Source organism: Gouania willdenowi, chromosome 14 (genome assembly GCF_900634775.1).
Source record: "Gouania willdenowi chromosome 14, fGouWil2.1, whole genome shotgun sequence".
NCBI classification, from domain to species: domain Eukaryota; kingdom Metazoa; phylum Chordata; class Actinopteri; order Blenniiformes; family Gobiesocidae; genus Gouania; species Gouania willdenowi.
This window is the reverse complement of record NC_041057.1, coordinates 5,061,217-5,081,542: the sequence shown is the minus strand read 5'-3', so window position 1 is coordinate 5,081,542 and position 20,326 is coordinate 5,061,217. Positions and strand designations below refer to the sequence as shown.

Genomic DNA, 20,326 nt, shown 5'->3' with positions numbered 1-20,326 from the left:
AGGACGTTTCATATGGCCTTTTATAACAGGGGGGGGGACATTTTAAAGAAGCGCCTGTATTTACTGCAAGACGACATTTGTGTTGCTGTTAGCGCCATTTTTAATGATTAAAGGTCTGAATCGCTCTCATTTAGCTGATTGGACGTTTAATCAACAGAAAGTGACAAAAGGTGAAAAAAAAATTACAAAAAAAATGTCTTAGACACGGTTTGACATTTACAAATCACCTGCGTTCTTCAACTGGAAAGTCTGTGACTATTTGACATTAATAATACTAGAAGCAACGCAAAATGGTCGGCTTTCATCAATGTTAAAATCAAGCTTTTGACTGTGATTTAACGTTGAGCATTTTCTGCAAAAAAGAAGCGCATTTTAAACGTAACGTCCAGAACAAAAGTTGCAAGTTAATTACAATTATGATGTAATTATAATTGTAATCTTTTTCTGATGTCCTGTTATTTCGTGACTAATTTGTGACGACAAGTAGAGTTTAGTACTGACAATAAAAATTTAAATACATTTTCTGTTCATTATAAACTGGATTTTTACAACCATCCTTATTTCCCATTATAATCAATTAAATATCTTAACTCAAATGTACTCCAGCAGAGAAAAAAAAAATATCTTTTTTATTATTTTATTATTATTATACAAGTTGAAGACAAAGACATGTAATTGACCCCAACCCTGCCAGACAAGACAAAAAAAAAGATCAAAACACAAAGTCCTCGTCATGAACACTAATGTTCTCTTTTCTTTCAAACACTTCAAGTATCTTCTTGACTTTTAATGCCATTACTGGATTCCCAAAGCTTTTGCTTGAGGGCATTTGGCTCAAAACTTTTAAAGCTTACATGTCAAAACGCTATCACCAATTAAAGCAAAATTACCCCAAGATAGTCATTAAAATCACAGCATAAGACATAACTACATTAAAACATTTGAACACAGAGTCAAAGACTAATCTGTGGTTAAAGATCCACTAAATAACTGTTCTTAAACACTCGGATCAATGGACGCTTATCGTGGTGTAACCACTGAATTGTAATAACTATCCCAAAGTTGTGATGGAGAGTGTTAGGCACTGCAGCAAGGTAGGTTGACTATAAATAGCAAATAGCTCAGGGGCAAACACTCAAGTCTTTGGCTAGCCTTGACACAAACCGATACAAAGACAAAGATTCACATTCACACATACTGTACGTACAGCCACATTTACTTTAAATTGCTAAAACATACAGTAATTGTTCAAATTATTTGCTTTTTGATGGATAACAAGATCTTTTTAATTGTTTATTGTACCTATACAAGTTGCTTTTGTTGATATTGTTAAAAATAAATTATTTTACCAAATTCTGCATAAAGATAAAGGGTGTTTATCTTTATAGTGTGTTTTTGATGTCGTTGGGTATATTTGTGGTATATTTTATGTAATATTTATTTTTGTTATTGGAGTCAATTTGTGTATTTTTCCATGAATTTTTAGTTGGTTGTTGAAATAATTATATTTATTTTGTAATTTTTTAAAACTTTGTTTAGTAAATTATGAGTCATTTTTGAGTAGTTTTGTTCTCATTCTCATGTTTTTTGTATATTTTAATTTGTCTTATGTGATTTTAGAACATTAGTGTATTTTTGTTGTCCTTTGAGTAATTTTGTGTATTTTCTTCTATTTTGTATGTTGTTATGTTTGTTTTGTATAATTGGACTCATTAAATGCATTTTTTTTCATCGTTTTGTAGGTTTTTGGAGTCATTTTGATATATTTTTTTGTCATTCGGTGTATTTTTGTTTTTAATTTGTGAATTTTTACTCATCTACATTAGTGTATTTTGTTGTCCTTTTGAAAAATCTTTTGTAATTTTCTATTGCTATTTTTTTGAGCAAATTGTGTGTATTTTCTCTCTTGTGTTTGTTTTGTGTGTGATCGCAGTCATTATGTATATTTGGTTTTATTTTATTTTTTAATTATGAGTCATTTTGTGTATTTTTGTTGTTATTTTGTGTTTTGACATCATTTTTGTTCTGATTCTCATATTTTTGTGTGTATTTTTATTCATCTTATGTGATTTTACTACATTAGTGTAGTTTGTTGTCCTGTTGTACATGTTTTCTTTGTAACTTTCTATTTTTGTGTGTGTTTTTGGAGTCAATATACGCATTTACTTTGAAGGCTGCACATAATTAGACCCAGATCTGTCTGTTCCTTATATACACAGTGCATTACGCTACTGTGGAGATATAAATCAATGTTCTTCATGCTGCAGTAGCTCATTTGTTTGTTTTTTGGCTTTGATGCACACACTTTGATAGTGTCGAACAGAATCGACAACACGGGTGATTGAAAAGTTATCAGTGGGTCCTTTAAAGGGTTTCTATTGGATGTGTTTGATCATGGGTTGTGCTGTGCCTGTGAAAGCCTGGCCCACAGTGATACAGCTTTAACAATGCATATTTAATTCATCACATTTTTAGCCTTCTTTGCAACTGACAAAACTCGCTGCAGTGAAAAAGACACTACAAATCCATTGGGTCTCTTTCTGTACCAGATGAAAGCGAGTCTTTGAGTGGATATTTCAAAGGCAGATGTGAAATGGAGCACGGACTCCAGTGTCAGTGCTTTGGAACAGAGAAGCGACTATAAAGAAGATTTTAAAAAAAAGAAAAAGTTAAATATTTACCTTCCCTTCATAGAATATAAATCCTATTCCTCTGACACAGCCAACGAAGAGCTGAGAATCAAAGATTACTGGGTAACACCTAAAACAACACTATTGCAATAAGGAAAACAAAATAACAGTTAAAAAAAAAAAAAAAGTCCCATAGTAGGCAAAGACACTATAGCACAGGTGACAAACTCAAGGCCCGGGGGCCAAATCTGGCCCTTAGGAGCATCCAATTTGTCCCGCAGGAGAAAGTCAAAATGAGAGATAAAACATGAATAGATAATCCAGCCCCTTCTAAATACACATATTCAATAAAACCTCACAATATTTGCAGGGCTCACACTTTTCTCAAGCTTATATCACATGATGGCAGTCATTTTAATTTGCAAATTCCTGAAAGAACTCTCAATTTCCCCAAATAAAAAACAAATTGGTCATAAAATCAAGGAAATGTAAATAAAAATCCTGCAGGGACAGAAAAATGTCACGTATTGCTTGGATATTTATGCTCCCTTACATACTTTACGTGTCATATTACGTGGAAGTACAAAAATCTGTGGTCCACTTAAAGAGTAACTAAACACCAAGGTTTTGGCTGATGTGCGTTCAGGCATGAAATTCAAGGGCGGGGGCTCCTGGAGCAGTTAAGACACACCCATTCTAGGCTATAAAATACTCACTATACCTCTCTATTTATAATTCCATCAAGGGGCGGAGCCAACAGTGATGTCAAAAACCACCGTTCTCAGTCAATAGCAAAATTCCATTTTAATAGCCAGGTTTTAACCCATGGAGGGCAGTCATCCTGCCATTTTACAAATGAATACGGCAAAATAAAATACTTTGATTAAAAAGCCAAGAGTTCTGTATTTGGTTGTAAAATAAAATCGATTTGGCAATATATCACGATATGCCACTGCAGGATTATTGTATATTTTCAAAAAAATACCAAATCAATTTTTTTTATTCATGTTTTTTAATGAAAAAAAAAACATTTAATTGCACATGTAACTTATGCATAGCACTAGGTGTCAAACCACATAAGACCTTGGCATATTACTGGGCACATTTCATTTGTCAATAACAGTTTGATAAACATACCATTTGTTTTTTATATTGGTCAGATTCATGGTAATGCACACCCCTACTTTGAAATAAAGTATGACACTCCTTCACTATAGAGATGACTTCTAAGTTAAGGCTCCATCATCCCTAACAGCCAATCAAATCGCACATTGAGTCGCTCTGGAGCGATTGTCTTACCGTGGCCTCCTCTGGTAAGAAAAGGCATCCTGTTGATAGCAATGGGAGCGGTCCCATGCTTGTTGTGGAAGTGGTGCACATGGTGTGTGGTACTCAGACTAGAAGACACGCGTGCCGTACCAGTCTGTATGGGCAGTAAAGTGAGCAAGGTGAACCAGAAGACTACTCTGGAGCAGTAGCTCAAGCCCATTGCTAAAGTGAACCAGGAACAGCGGATCCGCTGCCCCAGGCTGGAGGTGGCTGCCTGGACTGGACCCATGTGGAACAGATCTGCATGAGCCCAGAATAGGAAATGTGTCTGCGATTTGGCCTTTGGCAGTTCAGGTTGAAGACAACTGGGCATCCCACTACTGTCAATCTGGGCCCATTATTTGTTTATAATCCCTCTGTTGAATTGAAAGATACCATAAAAGTAATCCCCCTTTGAGTTCATCCACAAGAAAACAAAAACAACTGAATGAATGAGCGAAATATCGATCAAAAACCAACCAATATCGTGGAAGAAATTGAAACAAAACCAGAAAATCTATATTTCGACATAATTTCCTGCCTGATGTCACGATACAGAAGAAACTCTTCCAGGTGCAACAAAAATGTAGACAAATCCAAAAAGAAAACGAAATGGTGATGCTGTAAATTTCTAAGCAGGCTTGTTGTTAAAAAACGATGATATTCAGGCACCGAAAAGTGGCAGGACAGAGCTTCATGTGAGAAGAATTCTGATAAGAGTCTCCATTATCACCCACAGATAAGGCTCGAGGGCAGCTGAGCCAGCCCGCTACGAAGAGTGCCCCCTCCACAGGGGCACGAGATGCAACACACTTCCATGAGAATCGGAATCATTTAATGAAACCTGAACGTGGCGGAAGTGGAGATTAAAAACAGTAACTACAGCTTTTGTTGGCTTTAGCCGGGTGGAGTGAGAAGAAACGCAAATGATGAGGATGAGGAGGAGGGTGGTGGTGGTGGGGGGGGGAAGTGATGGGGCGAGAATGTGAGTGAGAGCGCGACGGAGAAGGAGGAGGAGAGGAGGAGGAGGGGTAGAAACGAGCAGTATCTGCAGCAGCGCGGTAAAAGAGAAAATCCAGAAGAAAAAAAAAATATCCCAGCAGACCCTCCTTCAGTCTCTCACAGTCGCAGCGAAAAGCAGCCAACGCTCATCTCTGCAGCTGATCGTTTCAGTTTCAAACCAACGTCCGATTCTCCCCTCACGCTCCACCTGCTCAATCGGTCTCATGCGGTAGCGACTAATGCTGCATTCCCCCCTTCTCTGATGCTCGTGTTTCCTTTTATCCTCTGTCGCCGTTATCTTGATGCTCAGATCTGATGCGCTGGTGACAGCTGCATCATGTGTCTTCTTCTTCTTTGGGAGCAGGGCACGTCGCTCTCCTGGGATCAGATGGCATGGATAGCACCGACAGAGAGGATTCCATGGATTACTGCAGCGAAAATTATGCTAATTAAAAGGAAATGTATCATAATAAATCCAGGGGGTGGGTGAAGCTCCAGGACCGCTCAAGGCCAAGCAAAGAAAAGGAAAAATAAAAAAACACCCTAGCCAAGGGTATTAATCAATTAAAGAAGCTCTTCTGAAGGCATACTGTAGTCGGAGGCTGTGATCCGGTGAGGCACAGCATGTGCCTCTGTGTGTGTCTGAGAAAGAGAGTCTGTGAGCGAATGAGTGAGGAGGGGGGGGCAAAAGAAGGGGGTAAGTGAGCGAGGGAGGGAGACACAGGAAGAGAAAACAGAGGGCAGCCACGGCGCAAACGCACACGCAAAAAAAATATAAACGTGAGCCAAGTAAAATGGGTTGTGTGAATAAATACATGCTATAGACTCTGAGACGCAGCAGGCGTGTAGGTCCCGGTAGCGGCACACAGAGAATCATACTGCAGAGGAGGAGCCTGATTTAGGTGAGCTGTCAGAGACGTTACAGAACCAACGCAGGAAGGTGTCGGTATATGGACAGATTTTTCCAACATAGAGACTCCAAGGCTATACAAGAGCCCGAAGATATTGCAACACAAATACCTTCAACTGAGGTGGACAGGGGCTATACTTTCAGGATTTTAAATGGAAAAACCCTTTGGTTTCTATCACGGTTTCATTCTCCTTATCAGGTTTCACCTCTTATTGGTATACAAGTCACCTCTCTGTTCCAGTGCTCATAGCAGCAACCTCTCACGCTCATGCTGCTTAACCATGCAGAACTTATTCCTAGCTATACGACTGATCTCAGTTCAGAGGTATTCTGGCAGTTTCTGAGCAGCTCAGGGTTTTTTGTGGGGAGGGGGCAAGATGTGACAGAAAGATGAATTGGAATATATTGACACTTGAGAGGATGAACACATTATCTGAGAGAGAAAGAGAGAGAGAGAGAAGAAGTGTGGCTGGGAGATAGAGAGTAGCACGATTGGATCCAAAAAATTGGGGGGGGGGGGGGGGGGTTGGAGACACCAGGAGAGGACGAGATTAAAGGGGGTGGAGGGAGACTGCAGCGATATATCTGCTATATCAGGGTCAATAGAGATATCAGCAGGGACAGGGGTTGGAAACATGAGGATGAAGGCGATGGCATGCAGCCGCACCACCTCTAATGTTGACAAGAAGTCGTCGATGCAGGACATTACTCAAGTAGGGTATAGGTGGGGTGGTGGTGGTGGTGGGGGGAGGGACAAAGCTGATTGAACAAAGGCATGAGTGCATCACACTCAGCAATCACGATGCCCTTACAGCAGGTAGGGATCCATTTACAGCTATTATGAACATAAATAAACTGAAAGGAGCTGCGGAACCACACACACACGCACACGCACGCGCACGCACACGCACACGCACACACACACACACACACAGCGAGTCAGAGGGAAATCTAAATCCTTAATGTGTATCCTTTCTCCAACATAAAGCTTAACGCTAGTAAGGGCATGCAGCATTAACAAGTGACAATGACAAGGAGCTCCTGCTGATCTAAATCGATGTGGGACACATTCCCTGTAATAACGAGTGGAATAAATATAATCCTTTTCACACAAATGTTTAATTTAATCTCAAAGCTTCGGGATAGTCTCAACAAATAATTCCAGATTAACTTCCTTTAGTCACAAACCAGTTAAATAAATAAATAAAAACCTATCATTTATTTTCCGAGACCACAAGTTGCTGTTGTTGGCGAGAGATGATTTACGACCGCTGACGTGGACTGTCAGGCGCCGCTTTCACTGAAGCCTCTTTTCAGGCGGTGATGATATCTTGGTAAGGGGCTGTCTTAAAGAAAGCCACGCATTCATCACTTTACGTGCTTCAGGGTTGCTCCACATGATAAAAGCCATGTCATTGGACGACAGAGACGTGACGGGCTGCGGGATTGTAACCTTGTGTCGCCCTTGGTCACATGATAAAGTCGTAGGGGTGCCCATAGGTCCTTGTAGACACTCAAAGTATAAACTGCAAACACAGATTCAGTGATAGATTTAAACTGGTGATGGCAGTATTCTAGCAGTGTTGTAGAACTCGAGACCTGTCTGAAAAGGATCCTCCACTGTTTTTACAAGCGTGCCCTAAAATCTTTGAAATGTCCTTATTTGAAGATCTATGCCGAGCAAAACACATTATTATTACCATTTTATTAACTTTTCTGTTGAAGGACTTCGACCCAAAAGGACATCCATCCTCAGGGTTTGTTGGTCTTCAACAGATTTACTCGCAAACTTCAGCCACCAGAGCGTCAGCCATGCACTGTTTAAGGGAGAGTAAAAGTCCCTTATGAAAGCTCTTCTTCTCTGCTTCATTGTCTATTACTAAACCGTAGATTTGGAACTATCGCCCCCTGCGGTCATTGATTATTTTTCGGGTCACAACTGTTTTTATTCTCTTTCAGGAAACAAAAGAAGGTTACATAGACCGTTTTCACTTTTCCTGATTATTTAGAACAACCATAGGCAGCACAAATTGTAATTTTCACCAAAAAGCTGCTAAATGATCTAAAAACCAGGATGAATGCTTCATTCCAAAAGAAAACAATGGGATGTTTACAGGCAAATGGGGCCTTGTGACATTATCAATCACGTGATTTCAAGATGACGGAACACAGGCTCTAAAAAAAGTTACATTTTTAAAAGTTAAAACAAATATGGTGCAAAATAATGCATTTTGTTAGACATAGATCTACTAATAAGGACATTTCAAAGATTTTAGGCCACATTTGTGAAAACAGTAGTGCATGGCTTTGAAACTCGAGATCAGTGGAGACAAGCAGTGATCTGCTATTCTTCAAATTCATTAATGTGATGGTAAGTAGAAGCACTTGGAACTGTTCTTGATTGATTATTGCTATAATTTCACTTCAAACATTTAGTGTTAGTTCACTGATTGTTCTTCCTCCTTGGAAATCTTTTCACGTGCCTTATGTGTCGACACCTGAAAATACTGAGAGATGAGTTCATCTCATCAAACTGTATCAAGATTTAAGATTTTTGCATTTTGTGCTTTGAAAGAGTTGCAGACATCTTGTTTTTGTCTGTCAAATGTATTTAAAAGAAATCTAAAATTAAATAGAGAATGATCTAACTGTTCAACGTTGCCATGGTTTTTAAAATTCATATTTACAGTCTTGGTCTTGTCTTTGTCTCGGCTTGTCTCGCCTTCGTCTTAAATGGTTCTCGACTCCCAGATTTCTTGGTCTCGTCTTTGTCGTGATGCAATCTGGTCTTAGTCTTGATCTTAGTCTTGTCTTTGTCTTTATGCAATCTGATCTTGGTCGCAGCCTTAGTCTTAACTGGGTCTTGACTCCCAGAAGTCTTGGTTCTCTCTTTGTCTTGATGCACTCAAAGTACTTTAAAGAATTAAGGCATTATTCTTTCACTCAACACTTAGTGGTGGTAAGCTACTATTGTACCCGGTAGTTATTGCGGCAATGGCTGCTGTGTTGAAAGCAAAGGAGGAGATTTGTGTCCAAGGTAGAGAGTCTCGCACGCACGCACCCCCCCGATCAGGTGCGCTTCACTATCGATCACCGTCTACGTGTGTGTGTGTGTGTAACGGACCACCATTTAGTCCGGTTACAGTCTGTCACGACACCCGTCCATTGGGTGGTAGTGGCTGTAGTGTTGAGTCAGATCAGTAAACGGTGCTACATAGTGAAGCCCGCCTGACGATTACTGCAGCTTTACTCACGACACACCTGCCACTACACCTAACTACTGAAAATAGATACGTTTAGTGAAAGTTAGGCAGGCACACACACACTAAACGACAACAAAAAATATGAAAATGACTCAAAATACACAAACCTAAATATTTATACAAAATTTACACAAAAGACAACACAGAAAAATACACCAAACGACAACAAAAACATGAAAATGACTCAAAATACACGAAACTAAATACTTATAATCCAGAAAAATGCATACTTCCGACGGGCACTGTACATTACAGAAAAAAACACCAAATGAAAAAAATATGAAAATGAGTTAAAAAAAACACATTTATCATATGCATGTCTCATAGAATTAAACCAGGGAAATTGCACACACTATTTTACTTTGCACCTGCAAATATACCCCTTTATAATGCTACAGAGTATGTTGTTATTATTATGCCCATAACTGACAACTCTTCTTAAGCTCCCACTATATGATTACATACTTCTGACGGGCACTGTACTCGACTTCAAAAAACATACATTTACAGAAAAATACAACAAAAATATGAAAATGGCTGAAAATACACAAAACTGAATATTTATACAAAAATACACAAAATTACTCCTGAATCACACTACAATAGCAACAAAAACAATAATTATACAAAAATACACGACTCCAAAAAACATACATTACAAAAATAAAATAAAATAAAAAAACAGCAAACATTTATGCACAAAAAGACAACAGAAAGATACACAAATACACATGACTCCAAAAAACATACGTTACAGAAAAATACACCATACAAAAAAATATAAAAGTGATGATGAAGTCATGTCCCATAGAATTAAACCAGGAAAATTGCACCCACATTTTGCACCTGCAAATATACCCCTTATGCTCCCACATGAATACATACTTCCGACGGGCACTGTATTAGTATCAATAAAGCAGCAAAGGTCTGCGTGCATGTGTGTATGTTTGTGGAGCGAAAATCTCCCCGACGTGATGCCTCTTCAACCTGAAACTTTGTCAAGGGCTTCCAAATACCCTGAGTTTGTGCATCTGTTATTTTGGAGTAATTTGGTAATTTCCAAATGTTTATTTTAATTTTATTTCTGCTTGATGGCACATTCAAGTTTGTTCAGAAGTGAATCCTATTCAGCTTTTTACCTCAGTGTGTGAGGGGGCGCTAGCGCACCATCTATATCTATTTCACTGCACAGCTCCTTAAAGTAGCGAGCTAGAGTCACGTGTGCAGCCAGAGCCAATCGCTGCGCACACAGCCAAGCAGACACGGACTGTAAACATACGAGTGAGAGAGAGGTAGATAGTTTAGACCAAAGAGGGGCGAGGGGCGTCTGAGCAGCCGCGCTCACACTGATAAACTAGCAAAGCTCTCAAGTCTCACTGATTGGACCTGATGTGACTCACTGATGTACCAAAGTTAGTCTTTGTTTACATGTGTTCTGCGTGTTGATTGGCTGGGAGGCTGGAAAAAGAACCCAGTGCAAGATTCTGAATGCTGATTGGCTGTTAGGAACCACTATTCAAAATACTGATAATATTACTGAATTAATTTTTTATAGTGCTTTTCAAGAAACTCAAAGACACTTCACACTTTAAAACTCAACGAAACAGATGAAAATGTTAGCGACATTTTTTAACTAGTTTTTGGGCCATTTTAATGATGAAAGTAACAAAACATTCCGAAAAATCTCGAGAAAGTGGGCGGGGGCTGGGTGGGGGGTGTCCTCAAAACATGTCAGCATCATTTAATTGTATAAGTCATCATCACATGCATAATACTGTATACATAATGACTCAAAAAACAGACATTATAGAAAAATACATCAAACAAAAAAAATATATAAAAATGAGTATAAAAAAATAAACACATTTATCATGCACATGTCCCATAAAATTAAACCAGGGTAATCACACACACTATTTTACTTTGCACCCGCAAATAAACCCCTTCATAACACTATAGAGTACAGAGTATGTACACCTCTTTGTATATCCAACCTTCAAGTATATTGTCATTTGGCCATAATTGACAACTGTACTTATGCTCCCACATAAATGCATACTAACGGGCACTGTACTAGTTATTATAAATGCTCAGATGAATGTTGATAATGTCCCTGGCTTTTTATAGTCAATAGTCTGGTCTTTGGAGAGAGCAGACGTGTTTTCATTCGCTCCGATAACACGACCTTGGCTACAGCTGGCTACAGCTGAACAGCCTGAAAAATTGGGCATAAGACTGAAGGAAAATGGTGAACAAACCGCAGGGAGGCCCTTCAGAACCCAATTCGGGTTTGGAAGAGGTCAAGGAGATGATATGCGAGGGTCTACGAAACCTATCTGCCGAGATAAAGTCGTTGGAAAAGACGCTGGAAAACTCCCTGGAAAACCTACAAAGCGAAGCAAAGGTACTGAAAGAAAAGAATGAAAGAAATGCTGAAGAGATAAAATTGTTGAACGCCAGGGTTGAACAGCTGGAACAAAAGGAAAGAGAGAAAGATGTCATCATCCCAGGCCTAAAGATAAAACCCAGGAGTTACGCGAGTGACGAAGAAACAAAATCGATTGAACAACAGGTCATTGACTACCGGGAGTCGAAGGACATTGTCCTGAACCCTGACAACATCAACTCCTGCCATCTCCTGCCAAAGAAAAATGATAACAGAGCTGTAAAAATAACCTTCACGAATATGAAATTCAAAGGAGAACCACTAAGGCAAGGAAATAAACTGAAGGGAACGAAGGTTTACATCAATGAAAACCTGACGAAACAAAATGCAAGCATTGCATGGAAGGCACGCCAAATAAAATAAGGAGGAAAAATTGTGAGGACGTGGACAAGAAACTGCAGGATTTATATCACACTACTGGGAGAAGAGAACGGAAAACCAATCCTCATCAAAATGATGGAAGACTTGGGAAAATACGAAGGATCCACCTAAACAACAACATTACTGATGGTAATCATGGATATGGACCCAGATCTATAAAACACTGAAAACAAAACTCAGACTGTGATTATTTTACGGAGACTGAATTAAATGTGGAAACCAAGAGTAAAAAAGGTCTGTCATTTATTCATTTCAATTGATAGGTGGTGGGGTGATTAAGGATTACATTAAAGGTAGGGTTGGAAACTATCTCCAGATACACTTTTCAAATTTTTGGTAGAAATGTTCATTATGTCCGGACAGATGTGAAGATCTTATGTATTCTGAAAAAGGAACGAAGAAAATCTGTCAACTGTAGCGTCTGTAAATCTGCAATAACTGCGACCAATGGGATTTTCACGGTTCGTTTTTTTTCAACCAATCACGTCTCCTGGTCTTCCTGCTCGTTCACGGCCCCGTGCGTGTGGTAGTTTTGTTGCCTGGGTGATTGTGTTATCTTTTAAAATAGTGGAAGCAATTCAAGCTATTTGTCATATTAGCCAGATGTTAACGTTAGCGATGCATGTCGCAAAGTATTTCTGTTTTTGGATTAGCCCGATGCTACTGTTGATTCTCTGTTAGTGCGAGCTAGTTTAGCAGCTACAGTGTGTACAGTATATATGTGTGCGTGTTTGAGCGTGTGTGTTGTGTTTGCTTTCAGCAGGGCGGTCAACAGCTGTAATGTAGGATATTTGTGATTCTTTTTAGCTATAACTGTGCTCCGTCGACTTCAACGCCGTGGAAGGACTCACTTGTGAGACTACCTAACCCCGCTGTGTCAACTGTTGCTCCCAAGTCACTGTCTGAGAGGTGCGTCTAACTTTAGGCTGATAATGTCGCCCTCCTTCTAAACGCTTTACTACCGGGTAACCTAATGCTAACATGCTAGCTTGGCCGCCACCGTTGAAGTAAATTAGTCACTTTTTTAACATATAAAATGATAAAGTATATCTTACCGCTGAATGCAACATCATACGCTTGGCTGAGGTCTGCTTCTGCGTGCGCGTTCATGTGAGTGGGGGGGGTGGCTTCAGAGGAAGCACAGGGGGGAGGGGGAGTCGGAAGGCGGAGCTGTCGGAGCATGCTACATCGAAATCAAGCTAGGTTTAGAAAGTTACCGACCCTACCTTTAAATTTAAATTCAAAGTGTTTATTGTCATATGTGCAGTTAGAAACATGTTTTCCTGTACAATGAAATTACTACCTTGCTTATGAACTAAGATATAATACAATGAAATTACTACCTTGCTTATGAACTAAGATATAATACAATGAAATTACTACCTTGCTTATGAACTAAGATATAATAATGTGTTTATACAAGTTAAATCTAACAGTGGAAAATACAACACTGCCAATAGAACTAACAACAGCTGGATTAACCTTGATGTAGAGACAAAACAAGCTGCAAACTTGTATGTCCAAAAGAGACATTCCCGAGTGGTGACATTATGGATGAAAAGGGAAAAACCTTTCAAACACCTTCGAAAGAGGAACTATTCTTGAACTGGAGGAATGCTAACAACGTCTGGCAGGGAACAAGGTCAACACGAACAACGATAGAGAGGAGGAGGAATAAAAAAAAAAAAAACATCACTGACTACAGATGAGAATACACAAAAAAGGACTGTTCAGAACAACTCAAGAATGTTTGACCAGAGAGACATGTAAACCCATGTAAATTTGCGATGGTAAAACAGGGGACAGGACCCAGATAAGCAAACTGCTTCTCTCGTCTCCCTTTTCAACATGTACAAAAAAAAAAAAAAAAATGTAAAAAAAAAAAAAAGTGAATGTAACCATGTCGGAAATAAACTGAATAAATAAATAAAATAAAAATACACAGTCAAAGTTATACATTTTCACCATCCCCACACCTTGCATTTTATTCTGTCGTGCTTGTGATAACATGCCAACACTCTCCAGTGAACAATTCAATCTTTCCAAGGTTTTCTCCGCCCACTGCATTCACTATAAACGACAATGTCATCTACAAACACCTTTGTCGAGGCGGTAACCCGCCTCATTACATCTAGGAATCACTTCATCACCCTTGCACACACGACACAGCCAAGATCTGATGTCTGATGTAGTCCCTCAACCCACTCGTCACTCATACCATATAGATTTTATTTTATTGGATTATTATCTGAAATGTTGTACAGCGCTCTGATATTTGGCAGAATTCTGTGCAATCAGAGCATTAAAACCCAAGCAGTAGCTTGTATGCAAAGATCAAAGTGTGTCACATTCATTTCTAGAAACAGAAAATAAAGGAATTAAAGAGGTTTTTTTTTCCCTCAAACTTCCATCTGACAAGATGCGAGAAGACGCGTACAGCATTTTAAAGAGTTAAGAAACCTAAATGTGCATGTTTGTTCTTGGGAAAGATTTGCAAGAGACGGTTTTTCACAGACATCCAGTCGTGCCTGAGGGGGTAAAGTAGCAGGATTAATCATAGCACTTTCAGATTAATTACTCATAATGCCAACATGCTCTGAAAGGCATGGCCTGCAGTTGTGATGTTTGGTTGATTTCATTAGGCTCAAAGCGACAACACCTAAAATAAGCCAGGCTTAGACCATGCAAAGAAAGGAGGAAAAAAAACAAGCAAACTGAAGGCCTTTAAAACACAGAATGTTCCACCAACAGATATCAGTGTATCTAGTTTACCACAAGTGTAAACACATGTTCCAAATGTGTACAAATGAACTTTTCAGCTTAATTCTACACTCTGTTATTATCACTTTCAGATTGTTAGAGTTTTATTGAACTTAATAGAAATTGGACATTAAAAAGACCCCAATAGAATCTAATTTTCCATCTTTTTACTGCAGCTGCTACTTCCTGATTGTAGCTATCACTTCCTGTGTGACGATAAAATAAAGTACCAATAAAAAGCATTTTTTTCCCCCCTATATAATATGGTACTTACAGTCAAATGCAGCATAAACCGTAAGAGTCCAAATTTTTCTCAATTTATTTAAGTTTTTTTTGGGTGACAATATTAAATATTGATATTTCTCCCATGTAATCTTATATATACATATATTTCTGGGGAGTGGGACCTGATTGGTCTCAGTCTGAGAACACAAATATCAATTTATGATATATTAGGATTTCTTTTTTGGTGACAATATTAAAAATTATGTGGTTCTCAAACCATTTCTGTTGTGCACCCCCATCAAAAATAAAAATTTCAACAAAATGGAAAAAAAAAAAAAATTTAAATATGACCTTCATTGATACAGCAAAAAAAATAAAAAATCACTATTCGTCTTCAAAACTCATAAAGATAATAATAATAAAATGTGTAATCACACATTTTAGAACAGTAGTAATAAAGTTCTTATATTCAATGTTGAGCAATGTCTCTCACTACACCATGCCCCCCAGTTTTGAAACCACTGGGTTAACACTTTCATGTGCATACTTTTGGAACGCAGTCTTGATTACACTGTGGAAAAGACATTGAAACCACAGCAACAAAAAGCTCATGACGAGTGCTTTTACTCGCTTTGAGTCAGAATACAGAGGACATCTGTTTGGTGACAATAGATCTTTGTCACTGGAGAGATTTTACATTTTTTTTAATAAACATTAGGTGGCTAGGGATCGCTGGAGCCAAAACAAATGAGAAAAGAAGGATTATATTAATAAAGGTAAAAGTCTATTTAAGAAAGAGGTAAACTGATGATTGTTTGCATCAATCTTTGGACCACATTTTAGATCACTTAATACATATAAGATTAAAGCTATACATATAATATATATTTTCATATAAATGTGTTGAAGATGAGACACTAACTTGATTAGCGATTATATCATACAATATAAAATCTTAGTCAATATTTCTCAGATTACATAGAGATTGTTCTTCGTCAAGCGTATGCTTTTATTACAGCGGGGGCTAAAAAGAAGTGATTGTCTGATCTGAAGGTCAAATGATCAATACCCATGTCAGCAATTAGAAAAATAACCAACCTGAGCATTAATACAAGAAACAACAATGGGTTTGTGTGTTTTTAGAGTCATTTTGTTGATTTTTGGAGTCATTTCGGGCCTATAAAACGAAGCTCGATAATTATATCCTTATCTCCAATGTCATTGTCCGTCAGACAGAAGCTGTCCTACGAATCTTGATTACAAGGCAAGGCAAATTTATTTGTATAGCGCATTTCATACTCAAGGCAACTCAATGTGCTTTACATGATAAAACATTCAATTGTTTAAAATCAATAAGAACATTTAAAATCATCAGTAAAATCAATTAAAATCATCAGTAAAATCACCATGACATCAACAACATGACTAAAAATCTCTCTCTCAATCATATGCAGTAGAGAAAAAAAGTTCCTTTAACTTTGATTTAAAAATGTTCACATTGGATGCTGACTTCAGCTCTGCTGGCAGTTTGTTCCACTTCTTTGCAGCATAACAAATAAAAGCAGCATCACCATGTTTACTGTGAGCTCTGGGCTCCACTATATGACCTGTGTCCATAGATCTGAGAGACCTGCTGGGTTCATACCTGACTAACATCTCACTGATGTATTCTGGACCAAACCCATTCACAGATTTATACACCAGCAGCAGAACTTTAAAGTCTATTCTGAGGCTGACTGGGAGCCAGTGTAAAGACTTTAAAACTGGAGTAATGTGTTCTGACCTCTTTGTTCTGGTTGCAGCGTTCTGAACCAGCTGTAGATGTTTGATGCTCTTTTGAGGGATTCCTGTCAGAAGACCATTACAATAGTCCAGTCTGCTGGATATAAAAGCATGGAACAGTTTCTCCTGATCTTTCTGAGCCATTAAACCTTTCACTCTGGAGATGTTCTTTAGGTGGTAGAAGGCTGTTTTTGTGATAGATTTGATCTGACTGCTGAATGTAAGATCTGAGTCAATCAGAACACCAAGGTTTTTGACTTGGTCTTTAGCTTTTAAAGATCGAGACTCAAGATAATTGCTGACAAGTGTCCTCTTTTCCTTGTTACCAAAGACAATCACCTCCATCTTGTCATGGTTTAGTTGAAGGAAGTTTTCACTCATCCAGCAGTTTATTTTTTCTAAACAGTCACACAACACCTCAATGGGACCATAGTCATCTGGGTTCAGTGATAGATATAGTTGTGTGTCATCTGCGTAGCTCTGATAATCAACCTTACAGTTCTGTAAAATTTGTCCTAAAGGAAGCATATAAAGGCTAAACAGAAGCGGTCCAAGAACAGATCCCTGAGGAACCCCACAGGACATTGGTAATCTGTCAGATTCAAAGTTTCCAATGCTTACAAAATAGCTTAGCTCCTCCAAGTATGACTTAAACCATTGCATTACTTTTCCATTTAGTCCAACCCATGTTTGCAATCTGTGCAACAAAATTGTATGATCTACAGTATCAAATGCAGCACTTAGATCCAACAGAATGAGAACAGATACTTTTCCTGAATCAGTGTTCAACCTTATGTCATTGATCACTTTGATAAGAGCAGTTTCAGTGCTGTGATGAGAACGAAAACCTGACTGAAATTCATCAAATATTTTGTTGAATGTTAAGAATTGACTCAGTTGGTTGAAGACCACCTTCTCAATGATCTTGGCCATGAATGGAAGGTTGTTGATTGTTCTATAGTTAGCCAGTATAGAGGCATCCAGTGTTCTCTTTTTTAACAGAGGTTTCACAGCAGCTACTTTCAGGGATTTTGGTACGGTGCCTGATTGGAATGAGCAGTTAATTATCTGACACAAATCAGTGACAATTGACTTTACAACAGTTTTAAAGAAGTTTGAGGGTATTGTGTCAAGGCAACACGTTGATGGATTCAGCTGCTGAACAGTTTCCTCTATTGTTTTTGGGTTCACTGTAATAAACTCTAACATTGTAGTTGACTCATCTCTCAGTGGTTGAAGCTGTTCAAGCTTTTTGTGATTTTGCTGGTTTGTTCTGATGTTTGACCTTATTGATTGTATTTTTTCATTGAAATATACAGAAAATTCATTGCATTTTCCAGCTGACAGTAATTCAGGGGCTATCTGATCTGGGGGGGTTGTGAGCTTTTCAATTACAGAAAACAACGTGCGAGAGTTGTTGACATTTTTGGCAATAATTTCAGAAAAGTATTGCTGCCTTGCTTTGAACAAGCCATCATTGAATTTTCGCACACTTATTTTGTGTAGTTTTAGATGAATTTGGAGTTTTGTTGATCTCCATTTATGCTCAGCTCTTCTACAGTCAGATTTCAATTTCTGCATTATCTCAGTCCTCCTCCAAGGTGTTTTCTGTGTGTTTGGTTTTCTCTTAGTTTTGATTGGAGCCACCACATCTATGACATTACAGACTTTTCTATTTAACTCATCCAGAAGATCATCAACTGTCTCAGCACTCAATGTTGGTGTCATTGCTATGGCTTCCATAAACTGTGCACTTGTGTTCTCATTTATGTACCTTTTCTTTAAACACACATAACTAGGGGGAACAGATGTTACAGTCTCTAGGTCAAAAAAGACACAGAAATGATCAGATAGAGCTAAGTCTCTTACATCAACAGCAGAGATATCAACACCTTTAGAGATAACCAGATCCAAAGTGTGACCTTGAGTGTGTGTCGGACCAGTCACATGTTGTGTAAGACCAAAAGTATCCATTAAAGCATACAGTTCTTTGGCAGTATTGTCCATGTTATTGTCTACATGAATATTTAAGTCACCTGTTATTATTAAAAAGTTGTATTCAGTGCATACAACTAACAGCAGTTCAGCAAACTCATCCATGAATTCTCCAGAATATTTTGGGGGTCTATAAACGACTAAAAACAGAACTCTTGAATCACCCTTCAGTAAGAATGACATATATTCAAAGGAGATAAAATCCCCAAATATTATTTCTTTGCACTGAAATATTGATTTAAAAATGGCAGCAACTCCACCACCTTTCCTGCAAGTATGACACTTATTTAAATAAATAAAGTCTTGTGGTGCACTTTCATTGAGAATAGTATTACTGATACCATCATTCAACCACGTTTCATTAAGAAATAAAAAGTCCAAGTGATGTGTCAAAATAATATCATTAATTAGTAGTGACTTGTTAACAAGAGATCTAACATTAAGAAGAGCTAATTTTAAAGACTTTACTGGAGACACTGGTGGACTTTTTGGATGACATGTTTTAGGAGTCAAATTTTTATCTCTATAAAGCTTTTTGCTTTTCTTTAATTTCACAATTTTACCTGTGTTACCTGTCACCACAGGAATTAAAGAAGCTGCATTAACTCCATAAGGCCCTGACTTTTTCTGGTTGTTCCTAAAAATAGAGCTATTGCAGTCTGGACCCAGCACACATCAGACCTGTGTCGCTCTAAGATGAACACAGCTGGCCTGAGGAGAAGAGTGATCCTGGGCCTGGTATCGTCGAGGAGGGATGGGTGGTGCAGATTGGTTCTTTAGAGGAGATAAGATGGGACCATGGTGGGGTAAAGGGTGGGGTGTCAGTCTTGTGCCAGCCAGAACCAGCTCATTCATCTGGGCAGTTAAATCCAAGAAGGCAGGGGTAGGAGAGAAGCTGGATGAGGTGGAAGTAGGTGAATTTTGGGGTGAAGCAGGTGGGTCCTGAGATGTGGGGGTTGGGTTGACCTCTTCATTTTGGCGATTTTTATTTCTTGCTGGAAGCTCATCGACTCCATGTTCTTTCCTTGTTGTTTTGTTCTCCGATGGTACATGTTGTCCTCTGTCTTTATCAGAACTGATAGCAGTGTGACTGGTGAAGTAAAACAAGTTGGATGTGAAGAGTTTTACTCCAGCCTTGTTTAGACACAGTCCATCTGCTCTAAAAAGATGACGACGTTCCCAAAAAATAGGAAAATTTTCTATAAAATTTAGTGAAAGGGCAGCACAAGCCGAAGACAGAAATTTATTCAAAGAGTAAATCCTTGAGAATTTCAGATCTCCTTTGCGGACTGGAGGTATCGGGCCACTGATGAACACTTTAGGCTGCAAACAGCTCACAGTTTTTAGCAGATGGGTGAAATCCTGCTTTAACACAGACTCCTCCTTAGCTAAATCATTTAACCCAAAATGAATCACAACATTTTTAAAATGTGGGTAATCTGCAACAATATGCAAGATTTTGTCAGCCAGGTCTGATACTGTGTCATTAGGTAAGCAGATCACTTTCACGTTGCTGCTAAACATCTTCTGAGCATCTTTAACAGAAACGTCTCCCACTATCAGTGTGTGAGGTTGTTGCTTTGGCCTACCATGTCGCTTTTGTTTTCCTGAAGCACTTTCAGTC

General features: G+C 38.5%; 1 protein-coding gene across 6 annotated transcripts in view; it reads right to left on the bottom strand.

Moving 5' to 3' along the window:
- LOC114475378 (neurexin-2-like) overlaps positions 1-20,326 on the bottom strand; it is a 233,633-nt gene that overhangs the window by 45,231 nt on the left and 168,076 nt on the right. The window contains exon 1 of one of the 6 annotated variants that reach the window (XM_028466120.1): positions 3,930-5,641. The exons of the other annotated variants lie outside the window; for them this stretch is intronic. Coding sequence (XP_028321921.1) covers positions 3,930-4,272 — 343 coding nt within the window. The 5' untranslated portion in view covers positions 4,273-5,641. Of the gene's footprint in view, positions 1-3,929; positions 5,642-20,326 lie in introns of those variants that run through there. 6 annotated transcript variants of the gene reach the window in all.